At 43.7% G+C, this 22,310-nt stretch overlaps 1 protein-coding gene across 1 annotated transcript in view; it reads left to right on the forward strand.

The window, feature by feature from the left end:
• GUCY1A2 (guanylate cyclase 1 soluble subunit alpha 2) overlaps nucleotides 1-22,310 on the forward strand; it is a 270,751-nt gene that overhangs the window by 173,909 nt on the left and 74,532 nt on the right. The window contains exon 6 of the mRNA XM_090031757.1: nucleotides 1,174-1,317. Within this exon, the coding sequence (XP_089887883.1) occupies nucleotides 1,174-1,317 (144 nt within the window). The remainder of the gene's footprint in view (nucleotides 1-1,173; nucleotides 1,318-22,310) is intronic.

Raw genomic sequence — 22,310 nt, forward strand, 5'->3', positions numbered from 1 at the left:
TTAACCTCAGCAGTATTCATGTCCAGAGCAGGAGGGGTTGGACTAGATCAGGGGTGAGCAATTATTTTGGGTGGAGGGCTGCTTACTGAGTTTTGGCAAGCCATTGAGGACCACATGGCAGGCAGCCAGGGGCAGATAAATATTCATTTTCTAAATGTTTAGGGGCCCTGCAGGCCAGATAGAATGGCCTGGTGGGCTGCATTTTGCCCACTCCTGGACTAGATGATCTTTTGAGGTCCCTTCTAGCCCATAATCTCTGTGATCCTATGATTCTTTTCCAGGTTCCATTTTTAGTCCTGTCTATGTCCCATGGACATAGTTATGGGTTTGGTTGGATTTCTTGGCACTTAGTCTGGATTATGTGTAACATCTGTAACTAGCCTATGAAGAAAAGCAAGCATAAATGATTGGAAGGGAGCAGAGGAAGCAGTCTGCTGCACTTATTGCTCTGAGGTGCTTATGCTCAGGTAGCTTGTGCAGTAGAGAGAGCCTGAATTTCCTGTTAAAACACCAGAGAAGTTTCAGCTCGGCTGCTTTTGTTCCTTCCATATCTTCTTAGGATCTCAGAAAGAAAGGCAGGCAAGAGCCAGCAGTCTATAAGAGTGTCTGAAACAAAAATTAAAACCTAAGCAATGCAAAGTTCCATCTTGAATTTTCCCAGGCTAAAGACGAGTGAGATACTAATGAGGCGTGATGAACTATGCATTTTTATGGAAACATTTATCCTCCTGTAACTCTCATCCTAATGTACTTTTATAATAGAGAAAATAATTATTATGTATCATAAATGTTTAGCACAGCTCTCACTAAACAACAGAATGACATACGGTGGCACCAGTTCTTAGCTGTAAATAGTTTCTGGTCTAGTTCTAATAGAGAAAATCCTATTCTCCTGTGGGATAATGTTATCATTTTCAGTTTGGTAATGTACACTGTCCTAGATTTAATGATCTTCTCCAGTTATAATGATGATGAACAACTATGCAATGAGATGTCAGGTTTTGACTGTGCCTGTTTACAAACTTGCATAATTATACTCCATTTTCTAATTGCTTATTTTATGGATGTTTTGCTGACATGTTTTTAAGCAACATTTTTTGATTGCAGATAACTAATGGTACAGATTTCTGTTCATTATCATACTTTTACATTTGATTTGTCTGATTGCTGCAGGTGGAAACAATAGGTGATGCGTACTGTGTTGCAGCAGGGCTCCATAAAAAGAGCCTTAGCCATGCTAAAGCCATTGCCCTGATGGCTCTGAAGATGATGGAACTTTCAGAAGAGGTTCTTACTCCAGATGGGAGCCCTATTAAGGTAACCTTATTGCTCTGTGTTCCCAGCTAGCCACTAGTACATAGAAGTATGTCTGGTCAAGTAGAATTCACCCAGTGATGCAAAAGGATTTTCTTCGCATTTATGAGATGTTGCGGTATAAATCAGATGTTTCTAAATGTTAAAATGAGTCTTTCCTGAATATTAACTTCATTGACATTTCTCAGTCATTACAGAGAGACCTGTTAATTTATGATCCCCACCTCCTGCTGCCAAAATGCTGTTATCCTAATATAGGCCTGCCGATGGACCATGCCACTTTTGCTGTCACACATTGCTGCTTTTCCCTACTCAGCCTTTAATACTTCTTTTGGGTCTGGTACCACAGACTAGTGAGGTGACAAAAAACATACATCTTCTTCTGCCTATTCCCAACTCCACTGCAGCGGTTCTGTTTTTCCCTGCCCAACTAGTCTTCAGACTTGTTGACTCGATGGATTCGTTATGGGGATGTGGAAGTAAGGACATCTGGTCTAAACTGGGAATGAATGGGACACTGATACGTAAGTTTTTATTGCACATGCTTAGTGCCAAGAATCCTGTTGTTACAGAATGTCTAGTCTTTAATCCACATCCATGCACAATATGAAATAAGAATATTCTGACATGTATGTGTGTGCAACTTTGTACTTCAGTGTACTTCTGTACTTTGAAGTGGCAACCTTATGGGTCCTGTCTCTTTCTCTCTCTCTCATGTTCTTTCACTATAACTCTGTGTTTCTGGTTATATTGTTTTTCCTATAATGTAGATTTCTTGTTTTCAAAGGCAAATCATAACTTATGGTAGTGGAAATAGTTTTCAGGACAGATGACTTAACCAGAACTATGTAACAAAAACCATTTGGTACTGGTAGATAGTCCCTTTTGCCCGTTTCTCTCTAGTGATGCTTTACACATTGTCTGAATTACATGTGGAAAAATGTACTTGCTATACCTGCTCAGGAAATGAAGGTTGTTTTCTGTACCATCCAGCCCCTGGCTGGCTGGGGCATAGTATGCCTCAGGACAGGGAAGAAGCCAATCCTGGGCTGCCTGCTCCCCTGTCTTCATGTGCCTCAGTATGGGGGCTACCACAGAGCAGCTGGCTGTGGCACAATATGCCTCAAGATGGGGAAGCAGGCAGCCTAGGGCTGCCTGCACCCCCATGTCAAGGCACACTGAACCGCAGCCAGATGGGGAGCGGCTGGCTGGGGCACAGGGTGCCTGAACACAGAAGCTCCACAGTGCATAGAGACGTGGAAGCAGTCAGCCTTAGGCTGCCTGCTCCCTTGTCTCTGTGTTTGTCTTGGTGCATGCCACTTTGGTGTGCTTTGTGTTGCTTTTTTCTTCTGGGTTGTATTTTACTACTGGGAAATCCCAGTACCAAATTTTGCCTCAGCACTGCAAGTTAGCAGCACCACGCATGGTTTAATGTGGAATGCGTGTGGTTTGTGGTGCCGCACAGAAGAACAAAACAAATAATTATATATATAAAACAAATATATATATTAGTTTTCAGGTATTTGGGGTTTTGTTTTGTTTTGTTTGCTTTTTGATGAAGAGTAAAAAATATCAACACAAAGTAGATATGCTTTCCCCAAAAAATATGATTTAATTGAAACCCTATTTTTTTGCCCAAGCCACTTTTGATTTAAAATGTTTGACAATCCTTAGTACTGATATTTTGAGAAGGGAAACACAGACAAACACATTTTTACTACACACTTCTGAGAAGTCAGCATTTTGGGCATTGATGTCTGAATGGTTTTAGTTGGTTATTCCTTTCATGCTCTTTTTAAACACTGTTTATTACAGATTAATAGATCAACTGGATCCAATATACCAATCAATGAAGGTGGATTAATAAACCATTGCAAATCTACAACACATAGAAAGAGTTGTCTTTGTCTTCTAGATTCTTAATATCTATTGGATTTATTTTAACTGATTGCTGCAATTATAGGAACATTTTGAAGTGTGTGACTGACTCTCTGAGGGTCACAGTAAATGTTAGCTGTTTTTATATTACTATCATTATTATTTCACAGTAAGTGCCTTATAGATAAAATAACTGGCTTTAAAAAGTGCCATTGAAAAGACTGCAGAAGAAAAGTGCTTCCAAAGAGAATAATGTTAAAAATAATAAAATGGTATGCCTAAGTTCTTTTAAGTTAAAAAAAGAGAAGTTTTATCATATCTAGGACCTAAAAATGAGGTCCTGTTCCTGTTAATCTCTAAAATATCTGGCTCCTACTTTAGCTGTAGAAAATAGAAAAGATAATTATCTGATATTAATTCATTATAGCTTTGTTCCTAGCTATGTAGAGAGGACCATTAAGTTGTCTAGTTTAACATCCTAGATAATACAGGCCACTGGACCCAATATCTTGTAGCTGACAAAAGCATATATAGGAGAAAAGCCTCTAGACTTGATCTGAAGGCATCAAGAAATGGGGAATCTACTGTCGCCGTTGGTAGTTTGGTCCAATAATTAATAACCTGCACTGTTGAAAGTATTTGCCTTCTTCCTTATGTTAAATCATCTGGTTGTAACCAACACTGACGTCAGTGGAGCTATGGCCACATCACCCAATGCTATGTCCCTCAGATCAGATAGTTGATTTCCTTTTCTGTTTCTTTTTAATTGCATAATCTTCTCTTGAAAGAATAGGATAATAGGAAAGTAGTGCTGGAAGGCCATCTAGTCTAGTCTCCTGCTTAAGATGGGTTTGTCCCTGACTGACCCATCCCAACCAAGCGTCTGTCTAGCCTGAACTTGAAAATTTCCAGGGATGGAGATTCCTTAGCTTTTCTAGGGAGCCTGGTCCTATGCCTGGCCACCCTCAGAGTCAGAAAGCTCCTAACCTCAAATTTCAATTTCCTCTGCTGAAGCTTGAGAACATATCTTCTAGTCTTGTGCTCAGTGACCACAGAGAAAAACCCATCCCCATCCATCCTCTCTATAATCACCCTTCAGTTATCTGAAGACTAAGACTGTTATAAAATCCTCCCTCAGTCTTCTCCAAACTAAATAGCCCTAGATCCTTCAGCCTTTCCTCTCTATAATTGCATACCAGCCTCTGGCTTCTTTAGTATTCATTCCATCCAGGAAGAGCGTACACCAACTGCAGATGCTTTCTCAGCCTGACAAAGGGTATTTGTACCTGACAGCTTGCAAAGAAGATTTTTTCTAACCAATCAAATTGGCCTAAAAGATATCAGATTTACCCAAAGAACCTTGTCTGCCTAATTGCCCTTCAGGTATTTGAAGGCTGTTGTCAACCTCCCCCCCAACCTTGCTCTTTGCTTCTCCAGACTAAATCAGCCTCTGCCTTTCCTCAAAACTCATGTGTCCCAGGTCTCTAAACACTCTCCACTGGACTCTTTCTCATCTGTCCACATCCTTCTTGAAGGGTGAGGCCCAAAACTGGATACATTATGCACCAGTGCTGAACAGAGCAGAAGAATCACTTACCTTGATTTGCAAGTGATACCCCTGTTAGCCAACAGCATATTGGGTTGTATTTTTTTGCAACAAGAAGACATCGGTGGCTCATATTCAGTTTGTGTTCCACTGAAACGTCCATGTCATTTTCCACAATACTGCAGCCCAGCCAGTATTGGTATTCATAGGCAACTGGTATGGGGTGCACGGGGGTGAATGTGCCCCCCTGATGGGGCCAGTGCCCCTTCTGATGGCCGACACTGATGCTGTCAGCAGGGCTGGTGCCCCCCTGACAGGGCCACTGCTGTCAGCAACTTCTGTGGGGGTCCCCCCAGATTCAGGAAGCACCAGTCACTCATGCCTGTATTTGTGCATAAAATTATGCCAGCCCAAGTGCAGAACTATGTACTTATTCTTGTCCTTACTGAAATTCATCTGACTAATTTTCCAGTCTATCCAGATCATTCCAATACCCTCTAGAGTGTCTGCAACTCCAGCTTATTTGGTGCCATCCACAAATTTTCCAAATCATTAATGAGGATATTAAACAATACCAGACCCAGAAAAGACCTCTGGGAAACCCCACTTGATACCTTCTCTCAGCTACCTATTGAGCTACTTACTGATGACTACTTTTTAAGCTCGATGATCCAACCAGTTATGTATAGAACTTAAAGTACTTTCAGCTAATCTGGATTTCCTTAGCTTGTTAATGAGAAAGTTGTGGGGAAGAGTGTCCAAAGCCTTGCTGAAGTCAGTATATCACATCCACTGATCTCACTCCATCCACAGAACTTGTCTCCCTATGTAGAAGGAAATAAGTTTGATCAGACATGACTTGCTCTTGGTGAATCCATGCTGGCTGTTCCTGATCAACTTATTCCCCTCCAGGTGCTTCTTGAGGACTTGCTTCATTTTCTTTTCAGGTATCAAGGTCAGACTGACTGGTCTGTAATTCCCCATATCCTCCTTCTTCCCTTTCTTAAAGATGGGAAGGACACTATGTTTGCTCTTTCAGGATGGCCCTCACCCAAGCTCCATGAGTTCTCAGAAAGGATAGTTAATGGCTCAGTCAATTCCTTCAGTACCCTAGAGTGCATCCCATCCAGCCCCGCTGATACGAAAGCATCTAACTTCTCTAAGTAACCCTTAACCTATTCTGCCACTACTTTAGGTGGTTTGACTCCTTCCCTATCTTTGCTGTCAACTCTGCTCGTTTATCTGATAGCTGTCCCTATATGTGAAGCTAAAATAAAAAAAGCATTAATACTTCAGCCTTCTTAACTAGATAGTCTTCTGAATTTCATAAGGGACCTATGGTTTCTTTGGTCTTCCTTTTACTTTTGTCACACTTGTAGAGTCCCTTTTAATTGCCTTGTATGTTCTCTGCCAGTTGCATCTTAAATCATGCTGTGTCCTTTCTTATTTTTTCTCCTGGGCACATGTGCAAAACTCTTATACTCTTCCCTAGTTTTGTGACCAAGTTTCTACTTTTTGTAGGATTCCTTTTTGAGATTTAACTCCGTGAAGAGATTTCTGCCTAGCCAGAGTAGTCTTCTGTTGCACTTCTTATTCCTACATTGCTTTGGGATAACTTATTCCTGCACCCTTAACACAGACCCCTTAAGTTTGTACAACCAGCTCTCATGGACTTTTCCCCCTCAGACTTGCTTCCTGTGGTATCCTGCCCCCCCAGTTCCCTGAGTTTGTTAAAGCATCCTTTTCTGAAGTCCAACGTCTGTATTCTCTTCTTCTTTCCTCCCCTTAGGATTGTGAACTCAATCATTTTATATTAGTGTCACCCAAATTGCCTTCTATCTTCACATTCTAACAAAATCCTCCCTGTTTCTGAGCAAAAAGTCGAGAACACCTTCCCCCTAGTTGGCCTCTCTACCAAAAAGTTATTCCAGCACCCTCCAAAAATTTGCTGGACTGCTTGTGCATTGCTGTGTTTCCCTCTCAGCAAGTGTCCCAGTAATTAAAGCTTCCCATGAAAAGTAGGTCCTGCTATTTGGAAACTTCTATCAGTTGTTTAAAGAAGGCTTCGTCCACTTCTTCCTCCTGTTTTGGTGGTTTACAGGAGGCAACCACTGTGACATTCCCCCTACTGCTGTCCCCTCTGACCATAACCCACAGGTTTTCAACAGGCCTACCTTCCACTTCATGCTTTACTTCAGAACATGTGTACATCGTATGGCAGCACCCCCTTTTCCCCCTTGCCTTTGCTTCCTGAACAAGTTATACACATCTATGGCAATATTCTAGTCATGGGAACTTTCCCACCATATCTCTGTAATCCAAATTACATCATAATTCCTTGATTTTACTAGGGTTTTCAAATTGTTGCTATTTATTCTCCGTGCTTCTCACATTAGTATATGAAAATCTCAGGTACCTAACTGTTTGTTCTGTATTCTTCCTGAGATCATTTCTGTGGCTTCCACTGTTGCTTTCTTTTACTATGTTTTTATCTAGGTCCCCTGGCTTTTTACTTACCTTGACTTTTGTCTCCATCCCTTGGTGAACCTAGTGTAGGTCTCTACCCTGCAATTGGACTCACTTGGGTACATGCTTGTACTTGTGTGGATTAAGCTGTAGGAATAGAGGTTTTGAAGCATGTATGCAAATTACTATTGGGCTGATTCAGGCCAGGTACAGACATTATACTTTTACCAGTATAAATGATCGGAAACTGATCTATACCTGTAACAGAACAGAAGTTTGGCACACAAAAATGGTCTATATATTTTTGTGCTGACCTGTGTATATGTGTGCCAACCTATAGGACAGAAGGTTGGAACATATAGACTGGTTTAAAAATGACAGAACCCAGTCTAAGACCTTTCATACACTAGCCTATTTTATTTTAGTTTTAGACTAACTCTAAAACTTGCCATTTTTTAAGTTAGTCAGTTCTTGCACCAAGTCATAGGCACAGATTAAAATAAAAATGTAATGATATTGAAATGAATGTATCTCATGTTGTCAGTTTCTAATCAGTACAGTGATTTGTGTTTCTACCAATAAGCTAGCTGATAAGACAACATTTAACAGCAGAAACTGATTATTACTGATTATTAGCTATTCCATATAATGTATTTAAGTACAGACCAACTCTCTAAATTTAAAAATTATGCTTTATTAATGAAAGTAGAGTTTTTTGCATAAAATTGTCCCACCTCCTTTATTTTGATAACACTTGCTTCTATGAAGCAGACACAGTTAAGTCATCCTGCTATTTACAGAGATTTCCTTCCCAGAGATGTATCTCTTAACTAATCTCTCTGAGATCACAGCTGGAACATAAGACTTCAGAACTGAACCCCCAAATATGTGGTGATATGACTAATATGCTTTATTTTAAGATGGATGATTATTTGGGACTATTTTAAATCTGAACCATCAAGATAAGAATTGTAAACGGGTTGCCTAGCCTGCGGGTTTCAGTAGGCGGGTTTTGTTTCCTGAGGATCTTCTCTGTCAGTTCTCCCATTCTTTGAGCATGCTCTTTGAGCAGCAAACAAATAAACTGCTAAATAAAATCAAACCCTTCTGGTCTATTCCAGGCACTAGGAGGGAAGCTCTTGAGCTCCAACCCCAGGACAGCAGTTCTAGCAAGCTTGTTTGACTTGCAGCTTGCCTCCTACTTGCAAACTCTTCCCTCATTGTTTGCAGCTTTTCCATTGTCTCCACTGGGGTTTTAAGCTCACCATCCTAATGCCCTATATCTAGGTTATCTCAACAGGGCTGACTGTTCCCCTTTAAAGGGGCAGACTAAAGTTTCAAAGAACAAAGTTTAAGATCAAGACAGTATGAAATACCAGTTGCAACTTTGGGACTAAAAATACACTTGCACTTTTAATATGTAATTATTTTATTGTTGTTTTTCAGTAAGCCTTGTTCAGTGATATAATTCTAGGTCACTGAATGTATTTACATCAGCTGTCAACTTTTCTGGTTTATTTTGTGGTGTTTTTTAGGTTGAATTATCCAAAATGTGAATATTTATTCCTCATATATGTTTTTAACACAGTTCACTGTTAAAAAAAAAACTACTGCATTATAAAACTGGAAAATGTAGGGCCAGATTTTCATGACCCAACATCTGTAATTTCTGTAGAATCTCTCACATGCAGGCACAGATGATTAGAAGCATATCCAGTTAGCCATTTTTGCCTGTGATTATCATGTTTATTTAGCTAATTTCTGTGATCACACCTACATGTATGCATTTGTACATACATATGTATGGAATTATGAAGCTCTTATCCTTAAAATAATGCCCATGTGAAAAACATGTAACCTTCATGGACACAAGATAGGCTAGTGTATGAAAGGTCTGCTAAAAAACTTGTTTTGTATCCAGCCCATCACATCTACTGTTCCTTAAGGAGACGATCCTCCGAGCCCAAAGGGGCAACAATCCCAATGCGAGTCAAAGGGGGCAAGGGTGCTCAAAAGCCCCCATGGCTCACCAAAGGCATTCAGGATTGTCTGAAAGCTAAAAAGGAGGTATATACCCAATGGAAGGGAGGGGGCATCACCAAGGAGGATTACACCTCCATTGCTCGAGACTCTAGGGGGGCTGTTAGGAAGGCTAAGGGACACAGAACTGGGACTAGTGACCCAGACCAAAGACAACAAGAAGTCCTTTTTCAAATACATAGGGAGTAAAAAGAAGGTACCGGATAATGTGGGACCCTTGCAGGACACACTTGGCAATCTGGTGGTTGCACCAGATGATAAAGCTGACCTCTTTAACAAATTCTTTGCCTCCATATTTCTGGGTAGAGACCAGGATATCCCCCCCACCAGAATCCTGGACGAACTCAGGAGGGGCACAGCCAGGCCCAGGGTCAGAGAGGACCTGGTGAGGGAACTTCTGGTGTCAAAGTCCCAGACATCTTCAAATTGACAGGTCCAGATGAACTCCACCCAAGGGTGCTGAGGGAGTTGGCAGAGGACATTGTGGGACCTCTGGCACAGCTCTATGAACACTTGTGGTGGTCTGGAGAGGTGCCAGAAGAGTGGAAACGGGCCAGTGTGGTCCCCATTTTCAAAAAAGGGAGGAAGGAGGACCCAGGAAACTATAGGCCCATTAGTCTTACCTTGGTCCTGGGGAAGCTCTTTGAGAAAATTATCCAGAAGCACATCTGTGAGGGAACAGTAGGGGAGATTATGCTTAGGGGCAACCAACATGGGTTCATTAGAGGTCCTGTCAGACCAACCTGGTGGCCTTCTACGACCAGGTCAAAAAATTCTTGGACACAGGTGTCGCGGTGGATGTAGTCTTTCTGGACTTCAGGTAGGCCTTTGACACTGTCTCTCACCCCATTCTCATCAAAAAACTAGGTGACTCTGGCATTGATACCTACACAGTCAGATGGGTCGCAAATTGGCTGGAGAGCCGCAGCCAGAGAGTAGTGGTAGATGGGTTGTTTTTGACCTGGAGGGATGTGGGGTTCCCCAGGGCTCAGTTCTCGGGCCCACACTGTTCAACATCTTCATCAGTGACTTGGGCAAGGGGGTGAAAAGCACCTTGTTCAAGTTCATGGATGACACAAAGATGTGGGGAGAAGTGGGCATGTTAGGAGGGAGGGACAGGAAACAGCTAGACCTAGACAGGTTACAAGGGTAGGCGGATGAGAACAGGATGGGTTTCAATACTGACCAGTGCAAGGTACTGCACCTGGGGAGGAAGAACCAGCAGCATACCTATAGGCTGGGGAACTCCCTTCTCATCAGCACAGAGGCAGAAAAGGATCTTGGAGTCACTATTGATTCCAAGATGAACCTGGGCTGCCAATGTGAGGACATGGTCAGTAGGGCCACATGCACCTTGTCATGCATCCAAAGATGCATCACGAGCAGGTCCAAGGAGGTGATCCTCCTCCTCTATGCGACACTGGTCAGGCCACAGTTGGAGTACTGCATCCAGTTCTGGGCGCTGCACTTCAGGAGGGATGAGGCCAGAATAGAGAGGGTCCAGAGGAGGGCCACTCATATGATCAGGGGGAAGCAGGGCAGACCCTATGAGGAGAAGCTATGGGACCTGAACCTGTTCAGCCTCCACAGGAGAAGGCTGAGAGGGGATCTGGTGGCTGTCTATAAACTTACCAAGGGGGACCAGTGGGGAATAGCAGAGACCCTGTTCCCCTGAGCACTACCAGGAGTAACTAGGAATAATGGCCATAAGTTGACTGGGAGTAGATTCAGCCTGGACATCAGGAAGCATTACTTCGCAGTCAGGGCGGCTAGGATCTGGAACCAACTTCCAAGGGAAGTGTTGCTTGCACCCCCCCCGGCTGCATTGCATCGATGTGGAGATTTATACACATACTTTTGTCTGTTGAAACTCACTGGAAATCCAGGGTGTGGGATCAGACTCGATTAATTGAGTCTGCAGAGCGCGTGAGCTGATGCAGCTGGTGCTTCATCACATGCATTTGTATAAATGGCAAAATGAGCATCAGCATGCAGAAAATGGTGGTGGTGTGCTTTTGAGCTAACACTACAACCATCTTTGATGTGTTTTAGTTCAAAAGTGTGCCACCACCATTTTCTGAGCACTGAAGTGCAATTCACTGTTTATACAAATGTATGTGCTGCAGTGCCTGGCACTTTTAAAAGCACATGGTGCTGTGGTGCATACATGTGTACAAATACTGATGTGGCAGCCATCAGAAGCTGTTGTATGCGTGGCAGCTGCCCTGGGCACCTGGCTGCATTATTTGGCCCTGTGTGTATATAATCAGATATATATTTGGCCCGTGTGTGTGGAACACCTCTGGTTGGTATGTATATTACTTCAATGAGATATTTCTTAGCCCAAAAGTCTTTTTTTGATTTACATTGTGTTCTACTCATTACATTAAGTGTAGTATGATTGTGATGTGAAAATATTAAATTAGAACTGGCCTTTTCTTATCTTTCTTCATTTCTTTCTGTACAATAGTAGTATATTAATTTTAAAAGCTAGAATTAATATTGTAAGAGGACTTCTCCAGAGAGCTGACTTCCAGAGATGAAGGTTACTATCACTTAAAGTATTAAAACCAATAAGGCATTATTTTTGCCATCACTTTTTATCATCCTTAAGATGCTGCCTAATGATTTGATGTTTAAATTATGTTCCAATGGAACAGAAGGGTTTTCTATTTATGTCTTACTGCTTAACTTAAATCTTGTGATGTAAGATTGATTGATGGCTTTCACATTATTTAATAATATTCTATTAATAACCTTTCTTACTTTTTGAGGAAGAGAGAATCTTGACATACCAGCTCATTCTTGAATAGTGGTCTGGCTGAATGTTCTTTGTGACTTTAACTAGGGAGATTTTCCAAGAATATCTACAAATTTTTGTAATATGCAAAGGTAGCACTGATATGGATGGGCAGGGATAAACAGAACTGAGAAGATGCAAAGGAAAAGCTAATGTTGATTTGCATGAAGCTGCTAAAATTAACTCTACAATTATGTAGATTTGTTGGGTGCAGCTGTGCCTGTGTAAAGGATAAAAACTGTGTCCTAGGAGTTATTCAAAGCATGTTTTAAAATATGTTGTTTGACAGAGAAAAAATGTCATGTCTGTATACAATTACTATATTTCAATAATATGTGAATTAGGACTATAAATGCTTTAATCAGGATAGGGAGACAAACATGCACTACCACCATTTCTGGTCTCTGTGTTTGCTCAGTTTCTAATGATTCATTCAGAAAATAGCTGAAACAGAGAAGTATAGAAGATGCCTCAGCTAATATTGGGTCAAATTGGATTATATATTTTTATCAATTAAATTAGATTGGAACTTGTCTTTGTTTATAAAGCCAAAGTAGGAAACCATGGAGAATGTCTTTTCTTTTGTTCTCAATAGGTTTTTTGTTATCAATAAGCAGTGCTTAGCAGGCTCTCAGAGCTTGTAACTCTACAATATGATTTTTACCAGACTGCTTTTGAATTGTATTTATGAACACCACACTAACAGCATGGGTCTAGTATTAGCACCATTCTCTCAGGACATTATGTTTGTACAGCAGCTTGAGAGTGAATGACAAATACTAAGACAAAACTAAAGCACATACAGTCAGTAGGTTCTCTCTCCACAGAAGGGGCGAAAAAGTTTGCAATTAATGAATTGGACTGGGATTCAGGTTCAACTTTGTGTTCTACCACAGCTTTTCTATTCAACCTTGAGTAAGCCACTTGGTCTGCCATCTGTAAAATGCAGGGAAGAATTCTGTTCTTCTTATACAAGAGAAACACAGGCAGACATGTGCATGAAGGCACCGTGGTGTTCCATGATGCCCTGGAGCACCATGCAGGGAAATTCCCTCTGTCTGTAAGAAGGGTGGTCTGCGAGGGCAGGTGATGGGATGTGGGTTCTGTCCAGAGCCCTGATGCATTGGGGGAAGCCCAGGGCCTGGAAACCTACCACTACTGCCAGGGGGCTGTGCACACAGAGCGCAGTGGGCCTCAGTACATCCTGGAGGGTGCCACACACCTTCAGGATGGTCTCCCCAGCAGTGGCCTTGCCCATACCAAACAGGTGACTGATGTACCACAGGCTGGCCAGCTTGAGCAGGGCAAGGGCCAGCTGGGTGTACTCAGGAAGGAGTAGCTGCATGGTGGGGTGCTGCCAATCCAGGTGTAGCCAGAACTGATCTTGGAGGTCCCAGAAGGTGGCCTGGGTCATTCAGAAAGACTCCAGCCACTGCTTGTTGTCCCTGGTGTGCTGGAGAGTATGCAGTCACCAGTCCTAGATGGCCCAGTGGGCCCAGAGACAGGAAGGCTGGAGGCCCAAGAGGGCGGGGGTGCCCTTGGCGGTGGCGTCCAGAAGCCCCTCGTTCGCATCTTTGTCAGTGGCAGCTGCGCAGTGGCGGTGGCCCTGGGACAGGAATGCTGCCCTTGCACTGCACAGGTTGCTCCTGGTCGGCCAGGCAAGTGGCTGGCCAGGGACCAGACACCAGGGCTGGTGCAGCTGGAGCCTGGAGCTCCCCCGGGGGCAGCAGTGGTGCATTGCAGGGCCACAGAAAGTTTGGTGCTAAGAGCAGCAAATATTCAGCCTAGTCACATGTCCCTGAGTCACTGCATATGTAGATGGCTGCCCAATAGTAATCCACAGAAATTTACTCCCAAATAAACTGAGCCTGGGAGCTCAGGTGGTGTTTTCATCGATCCTCCCAGTCTCGGGCTATGGGCTGAGGAGGGAGAGGAGGATCCACACAGTGAACCAAAGACTGCGGAGCTGGTGTCATCAGGAAGGTTTTGGCTTCCATGACCACAGCCCGCTCTTTGGTGAGAGAGGCAGCGAGCTGCTGGGAAGAGATGGCCTCCACCTCTCTCCCCGGGGGAGGAGGCTCTTCTCAGCCAGGCTTGGTGACCTGCTCCACCGGGCTTTAAACTAAGCCCGCTGGGGGATGGGGGGACTACTGCCACTGCTGGCCTGCTGAGCGACCCTTACAAAGCCAGCAGACCAAGGCACTGAAGGGAGCCCACCCCTGCCCCAGCCCTGGCACAATCTGTGGGCAAGGCAAGAGCCCCCAAGGGGACACTTGCCTGCCTGTACACTAATGCCAGGAGCCTGGGCAACAAGCAGGAGGAGCTCATCCTCCTGCTCAGTGCAAAGAATTATGACGTCATTGGGATAATGGAGACCTGGTGGGACTCCACCCATGACTGGACCACGTGTATAGAGGGCTATACCCTGTACAGGAGAGATCATGTTGACAAAAGGGGCGGGGGTGTAGCTCTCTATGTGAAGGAAAGCTACATGTCCCTGCAAGCTGATGTTGGCGACCGGCATGGACAGCGAGAGACCCTCTGGGTAAAAATTCGTGGGGAATACGGCACAGGGGACACAACGGTGGGAGTCTACTACAGACCTCCCACTCAAAGTCCTGAGCTTGACCAGGAGTTCGCCCGGGAACTGACTGAGGCCGCTTGCTCCAGGACCTTGGTTGTCATGGGTGACTTCAATTACCCGGACATGTCATGGGAAGATCACACAGCAAAATCCGAGCAGTTGCAAAGCTTTCTCTCGTGCGTGGTTGACCTCTACCTGACTCAAGAAGTCTATGGGCCAACGAGAGGCAAAGCGCTGCTCGACCTGGTACTGACTACAGGGGACGACCTAATCGGCGACCTAGTGATCGATGGGAAGCTGCGTGACAGCAACCACGAGCTGATCACCTTCACCATGCGCCGTAAAGCTGGCAAGTCAGTCAGCAACACAGAAGTCCTTGACTTCAGAAAAGCTGACTTTGACAAGCTCAAGATGCTTGTCGGTCAGGCCCTCAGGGACCATGACCCCAGGGAGATGGGAGTTCAAGAAGAGTGGTTGCTTCTCAAGGAAGCGATCCTCAATGCACAAGCTAAATCTATTCCAACACGGAGGAAAGGCAGCAAGAAGGCACAGCAGCCCTCCTGGCTCTCCAGGGACCTAGCAGACCTCCTGCGGCTAAAAAGGAAAGCCTACAAAGGATGGAGGACGGGATTCACCTCCAAGGAAGATTATTCTGCGCTGGTCCGGTCCTGCAGGGAGCAAACCAGGAAAGCCAAGGCTGCAACTGAACTCCAACTAGCTTCAGGCATCAAGGACAACAAAAAGTCCTTTTTCAGATATGTGGGGAGCTGGGGGAAAAGCAAGGGCAACGTTGGACCCCTGCTGAACCAGATGGGGCAACTGACAACTGACGCCCAGGAAAAAGCCAACCTATTAAATAGGTACTTTGCGTCAGTCTTTCATCAGTCCCATGGGATACCCATGCCTGCTATGGGACAGGGAGATCCGGGTGATGGGGATCCTCCATAAATGCTGACCTCGTGAAGGAACACCTTGAGAAGCTGGATACCTTCAAGTCAGCCAGCTCTGACAATCTGCATCCCAGGGTACTCGAGCTGGCGAGCGTCATAGCCCAGCCCCTGGCATGGATCTTTGAAAACTCCTGGTGCTCTGGTGTAGTGCCCGAAGACTGGAAGAAGGCCAGTGTGGTGCCGATCTTCAAGAAAGGGAGGAGAGTGGATCTGGCTAACTACAGGCCCATTAGCCTGACTTCTATCCTGGGGAAGATCTTAGAAAAGTTTATTAAGGAGGCCATCCTTGATGGACTGGCCCAGGCTAACATCCTAAGGGATAGCCAGCACGGGTTTGTTACGGGTAGGTCTTGTTTGACCAATCTCATTTCCTTCTATGACCAGGTGACCTATCACCTGGATGAGGGAGAAGAGATTGATGTCATATATCTTGACTTCAAAAAAGCTTTTGATTTGGTATCCCATGATCATCTCTTGGCCAAACTGGCCAGTTGTGGCCTTGGCTCCACCACGATCCGCTGGCTGGGAAACTGGCTCCGTGGTCAGACCCAGAGGGTTGTAATTGATGGCAGTCACTCATCGTGGTGCCCTGTGACCAGTGGGGTCCCTCAAGGCTCTGTCCTTGGACCCATCCTGTTCAACATCTTCATTAATGATGTGGAAATTGGAGTCAGGAGTGGACTGGCTAAGTTTGCCGATGACACCAAACTTTGGGGCAAAGCATCCACGCCAGAAGATAGGTGGGTGATCCAGGCTGACCTGGACAAGCTCAGCAAATGGGCAGACGAGAACCTCATGGTGTTTAACACCGAAAAATGCAAGGTTCTCCACCTTGGGAGGAAAAGCCTGCAGCACCCTTATAGGCTCGGCAGTGCTACGTTGGATAGCACTACGGAAGAAAGAGACTTGGGGGTCATCATTGACCACAAGATGAACATGAGCCTGCAATGCGATGCTGCGGCTAATAAAGCGACCAAAACGCTGGCGTGCATCCATAGATGCTTCTCGAGCAAATCCCGGGACGTCATTCTCCCCTTGTACTCGGCCTTGGTGAGGCCGCAGCTGGAGTACTGCGTCCAGTTTTGGGCTCCACAATTCAAAAAGGATGTGGAGAAGCTTGAGAGAGTCCAGAGGAGAGCCACGCGCATGATCAGAGGTCAGGAAAACAGATCTTACGATGACAGGCTGAGAGCCACGGGACTCTTTAGCCTGGAAAAGCGTAGGCTCAGGGGTGATCTGATGGCCATCTATAACTTTATCAAGGGCGACCACCAGGATCTGGGGGAACGTTTGTTCACCAGAGCGCCCCAGGGGATGATGAGGTCGAACGGTCACAAACTCCTGCAAGACCGTTTCAGGCTGGACATAAGGAAGAATTTCTTTACTGTCCGAGCCCCCAAGGTCTGGAACAGTCTGCCAGTGGAGGTGGCTTGAGCACCTACATTGAACACCTTCAAGAGTAAATTGGATGCTTATTTTGCTGGGATCCTATGACCCCAGCTGACTTCCTGCCCTTTGGGCAGAGGGCTGGACTCGATGATCTCCCGGGGTCTCTTCCAGCCCTAATGTCTATGAAATCTATGAAATCTATGAAATGCATGTGTAGATGAACCCAGTATGAAAGAAACTGGTCCACATTCTCTTGTAAAGTGAAGTGTCTAAACTGAAAGGGGAGAAGTGCCTGCACCAAGAACTGAGAGGTAGAGGGCACTGTCAGAACCAGCTCTTACAAGCTGGTTTCTGCAGTTCCTCAGAGTCACCTTAAACCCAGAATTAAACTGAAGTCTTTAGATCTTCAGTCTAAAATTTTCCAATGGATTTATTAGATGTAATATCTGAACAACGAATTATGCAAATGTATTTGTATTTATATGTCCTATCTAGTTCAGTTGTCATTTTTTCTCAATTTTTGTGTGGTCGCAGTACCTTGGACAATCGGACTATACTTTTTATTTGAATCTCTATTTAAATGATAAATAGAATAATCATAAACTCATTGAAGTCAAAGGACTAAGGAGAACAAGAGCCTCCATTGATTTCAAATTGCTTGTGACTGACACAAATAAGTCTAATTTTATGTGGTATTTTGCCCCAGCTCATCTTTAGAGTTGAAGGACTGTGATTTTCTTGATTGTGCCTTGTTTAATGGTTTCAAACAAAGCAGCTATGTAGAACAAAGGGTACAGTAAAGAACTAATAGGAATGAAACCGTGTGTGTGTGTGTGTTTGTGTATGTGCTGTTGCCTGGGTAGCACTTGTCATTGCTTCTTGCCTCACTTTTAATTAAGATTCCTGTCTACTGGTATTGGTCATTCTGTTTTTTAAAAATAGATGATTAAATCACTCAGTTTGTATATGGTTTAACTAAACAGGAAAATGCTGCACATTCTCATTTGGAGTTGTTAAGACCACTGGTGATGCAGATAGTCTCATCCTCCCTGCGTGGAAAGCTGCCATGCTACTGTAACAGTCCTTGCTTTGAGCTGTGGTTTCCTAGCAACTTCTGCTTTTACCTAATGTGTAAATCAGTTTCCATAAGCTATAAAATACCCTGTTTCAGGATGGGTAACTTCAAATGAGGAATTATTTGTCATTTCATGCAGAAACATTACTATGAAAGAGCATGTTTGCATATAGAACCACTTTTATAGACAGTCAGAACAACGTGGCTGTACAACTATATTTAATGTGCTCAGTGACTGAGCTTACCTGTGCAAGCACAGTGTGTCAGAAGTGACTCCTTTGCTGAGTATTTGATTTGAAAATAGCATAGTTCATAAGAAACTTAGAAGTTTTCTGCATGATCTTAGGGAGCCCGTTGAGTAGGCAATGAGCCAAATTTATCCCTGTGCAGTTCCTTTGACTTCAGTAGAATTTCATGCAGGCCTATTTTTGGCCCCTTGTCTCTCATAAATACAGACTGAGAGAAGCTGACCTATATCTCAGCATGTTTCCCCAGGTTTCTGAGAGATTGACGGTTTTGTTAGCTTACCGTGAGGGAAAATTCCAGGGTTTTTTCAACACTCCAGCCATTTTGACTCAGATACTTCCTTTCACCTGATTTTAATAAGCTATATTAATTTTGTAAAGAAACCACACCCTCCACTTGCAATTTCTTCTCCTTTTGAATTTACTCCTTAATACCCTGTTATATAGTTCACCCCTTCTATGACACTGTAGTAGTGTTTATAAGAAGGGTAATTATAAGGGGGCCTAATATAATTGGTAGCTGTGGTACAGCAGCTTTATGGTATATCTGAGTTTAGGAAACTGGATAGGGTGTTTATTTTATTGAACTTGGAATTCTTTTTTCCAGTGGATGGGTTATCCTCTAAGAGGGAAAAATGTGGACTTCCTGGTTCCGTGGGATTTAAAATATTTTTGTAATTAGTCAGAGATCAATACAATGCCAGTTGTAGGTGATAAATGGAGTGTTATAAAGCTTGTGACAAAGGCCAGGTGCTATGCAAGCTACAAAGTCATCCTTATCGGGATGAACAGAAGAGTGCAATATGAACCTGAATGAAAGACATCTCTGCTGCAGGACCAACCAATTATTTTCTAGCATATTAGGAAGAGTGAGACCTTCAAAAGGAGCACATAGTTAATTGTCTTATTAGCATGAGGATCTCAGAGTAGATATCTTCTCTAGCCATTGAATGAATGAAACCTAGCCATTCTCTAACCACATCCCATTTCTCCTTGTTTTCTTGAAAATAAAGGAGTAGTTCCTCCAGACCACTTGAAACTTGTATCTACTTACATTATGCTCTACAGTGAAGTGAAAGTGTGATTGTAGCTATCATCATATATACATAGGAGACTTGGTGGGTTCCTACACTAATTGCTAGCTCATGCTGAAGCCTCTACCTCTACATAGTCACTTCTATTGTTACCCAGGCTAATTAGATTAAAACTGTCCAGCCTAAAACAGTCTTGGAGGAATCTGTGACCACTGGACCTTGTCATCCCTTGGGGCACTCTGGTGAACAGGCATTCCCCCAGATCCTGATGCACACCCCTTATATACTTATAGGCAGCTACCAGGTCCCCCCTGAGCCTGTGCCTCTCCTGGCTGAAGAGTCCCATGTCCCTCAGCCTCTCCTCATAAGGCCTGTTCTCCTGCCGTCTGATCATGCGCATGGCTCTCCTCTGGACTCTCTCAAGCTTCTCTAAATCCTTCTTGAATTGTGCTTAACCTTATAGCTGCGCACACATAACCTTCGCTCACACATCCTGGAACATGGCAGATTGAACATTCTATTAAACATGCCATGGGGAGTTGCACAGGGAGGGTTAGTGTCTTTTACAGTGTAGTTTAGACAGTACTTTTTTCAAGTTTTGCCACCAAAATGTTGTGGAACTGAAGTCCACTCCATGACAGGGTAAACTGGGCTCATTGGGTGTTTTAGTTCGTGCTTCAGGGGTGGGTGCTTTAATTAGAGCAGCTCTGAGAACCACTCAAATTAAAGGCCCTGCAGCATCTTGTGTATTCAGCATCCCACACTTCAAAATGGTGGTGGGGGTGCTTTAACTAAAGGTTGTTCAACAAGCTTTAGTTAAAATGACTCTACTGCCATTTTGAAGCATGGGATGCTGAATACAGGAGATGTAGAGGCTGCTGGAGTGCACTAATTAGTATGCTCCAGCAGACTTGATTAATCGAGTCTGCTCCAATGTGCTGTAATTACAGTGCATTGGAGCAGCCTCCCCACATGTCTACAGGCACCCTTTAATCCTGATCAGCAGCTAGTCTAGGAGTGAAGCCCTGAAAGACAGACAAAGGGATGATCTCCTTTGCTCTGGCACTTTCTCTGGCCAGTCTGGCTCCAAATGTAGTAGCACCTGCCTTTTGTTTGGATTAAACCAGCAAGGCCGAGAGGGGGACTGTGGTAGGGGGTTGGGGTAGTGGGGTCAGAGTCTCCATATACACTGCCCAGGCTTCTGAACCCTGGAGAGGTCACGCCAGCTTTGCGTTATCTTTCAAGGGAGGATTATGTTGCGTGACCTGATGTCTCACTCAGCAAAATTCTATTGTCTCATGAGACAAACAGATAGATGTCTACTAGACTCTTGCATGTACTCTGTGCCTGGGATTAACTGCAGTGTTATACTTCTGGCACCAGGTCAAATTTTGGGCCCCAATGTGACATGTCACTCAGCCTGATTTGCATGGGTCAATGAACATCCATATAATGCTGTATATGACAAGGCAATAGCTGATTTGGAATTTTTCATTGAAATATTTTCCATTAGAAAATGCTAATTCATCAAACCTAAAACTTTTCATAGGAATATGTGACAAAACTGTCAAGTGCCTTTCATAAGGAAGGTGTCTCAGATTCAGAATGAGAGAGAAACCAACCTACAAGAAATAATAACTTGGTCCTTAGAGCACTCACCTGGCATGTAAGAGAATCCCTGCTTTCCTGGATACAGCACAGGCTTGAACTTTGGTTCCTTAAATCTGGGGTAAGTGACCTGGATATTCCTTGGTGGAGCTCTGAAAAATTTTAAGAGGTTACAATTTTGTCCCTTTTGTATGGGGGAGGAAGGGGGAACCAAGTGCCAAGGAATTCTTGTTTTCTGACCTGCCCTAGTCAGTAGATACCAGCCATGTTGAAGCCTAAATTCAGTAGCCTAACTGAGGCGTTGCCTGGGGCAGTTGTGGTGGCAGAGGTGCAAGGGTTGAAAAAACATCCGGCATGGCAGGACCTAGCAATGCCCCAGGTACAGAGCTGTACTGGTATGCTTCTGCCTATATTCATCACTGAAGTTTCAGTCAGGAAGGGAAATAGTGTATGCTGTCAGGGTCTCCACTGTCAAGAATATAGGCTGAAGAAATATGGTCTGAAAAATAAGTGGATTATAGGTCAATTACCTTCAGTGAATATCACCATAATGGGAAATTCATCCTCTCTGCTAATTCTTCCTTAGCTTCCACATAGAAATACAATAAGCTGTTTCCAAAAATGCTTAGTATTTTTTCCCATTTGTAATGTTTTCACTTGCGAGTTATTGGCAGACATTCCAATTGGATTAATAAATTGAAATGTCTCTTTAGTACTAGTGTGGCACTACCAGAAAGAGAATTTGGAAGGCAGTACCTAGAATGCTCCTCCAGTTCACAGATGTTTCTGAGAAATGTGCTGGGCACCTTGATTATGGCAACAAAGCAGACTGAATGAACATGTTTATCAGCACAAATACAGAAGATAGAAATATGCATATGCATGCTAAGTCTGAAATGAATTGCCAACAGCTCAACAGTTCTTTCATCAATGTCTTTGCACAGTTGCTGCGTAACATATTATTTCTCATTTCCCCATGGACTTTCCAAAAAGAAATTTGTCAGCTTGTATCTGAGGCAGTAGCAGTATCATTATGGGCTAGCTCTGCTGTGTGCTTCAGATTTAAAAAAGGTATGTTTAAAGCTAGGGTCCCAAAAAACAAATTGAAAAACATGTTGGTTTGTTAGCACTTATGAAATCAGATCTGCCAATAACTTTTATTACAGCTTTCAACAGATCACTTAACTTATTTGTGCCTGATTCTGGCACTTCCATAAGTGTGAATAAGGAATGGCTCAAATGAATTATGAGGCTTTACAACAGTGCAATGCAGATCTACATCAGAGAACCTTTCAGACCATCTGTCTCAATTTTTCCATCTGCAAAATGGGGGTAAGAATTACTAACCTAATTGAGAGGGGACTGGGGTAATTCTTTGGAT

This window comes from Crocodylus siamensis, chromosome 1 (genome assembly GCF_052110815.1).
Source record: "Crocodylus siamensis isolate JL-2025a chromosome 1, ASM5211081v1, whole genome shotgun sequence".
Classification (NCBI taxonomy): domain Eukaryota; kingdom Metazoa; phylum Chordata; order Crocodylia; family Crocodylidae; genus Crocodylus; species Crocodylus siamensis.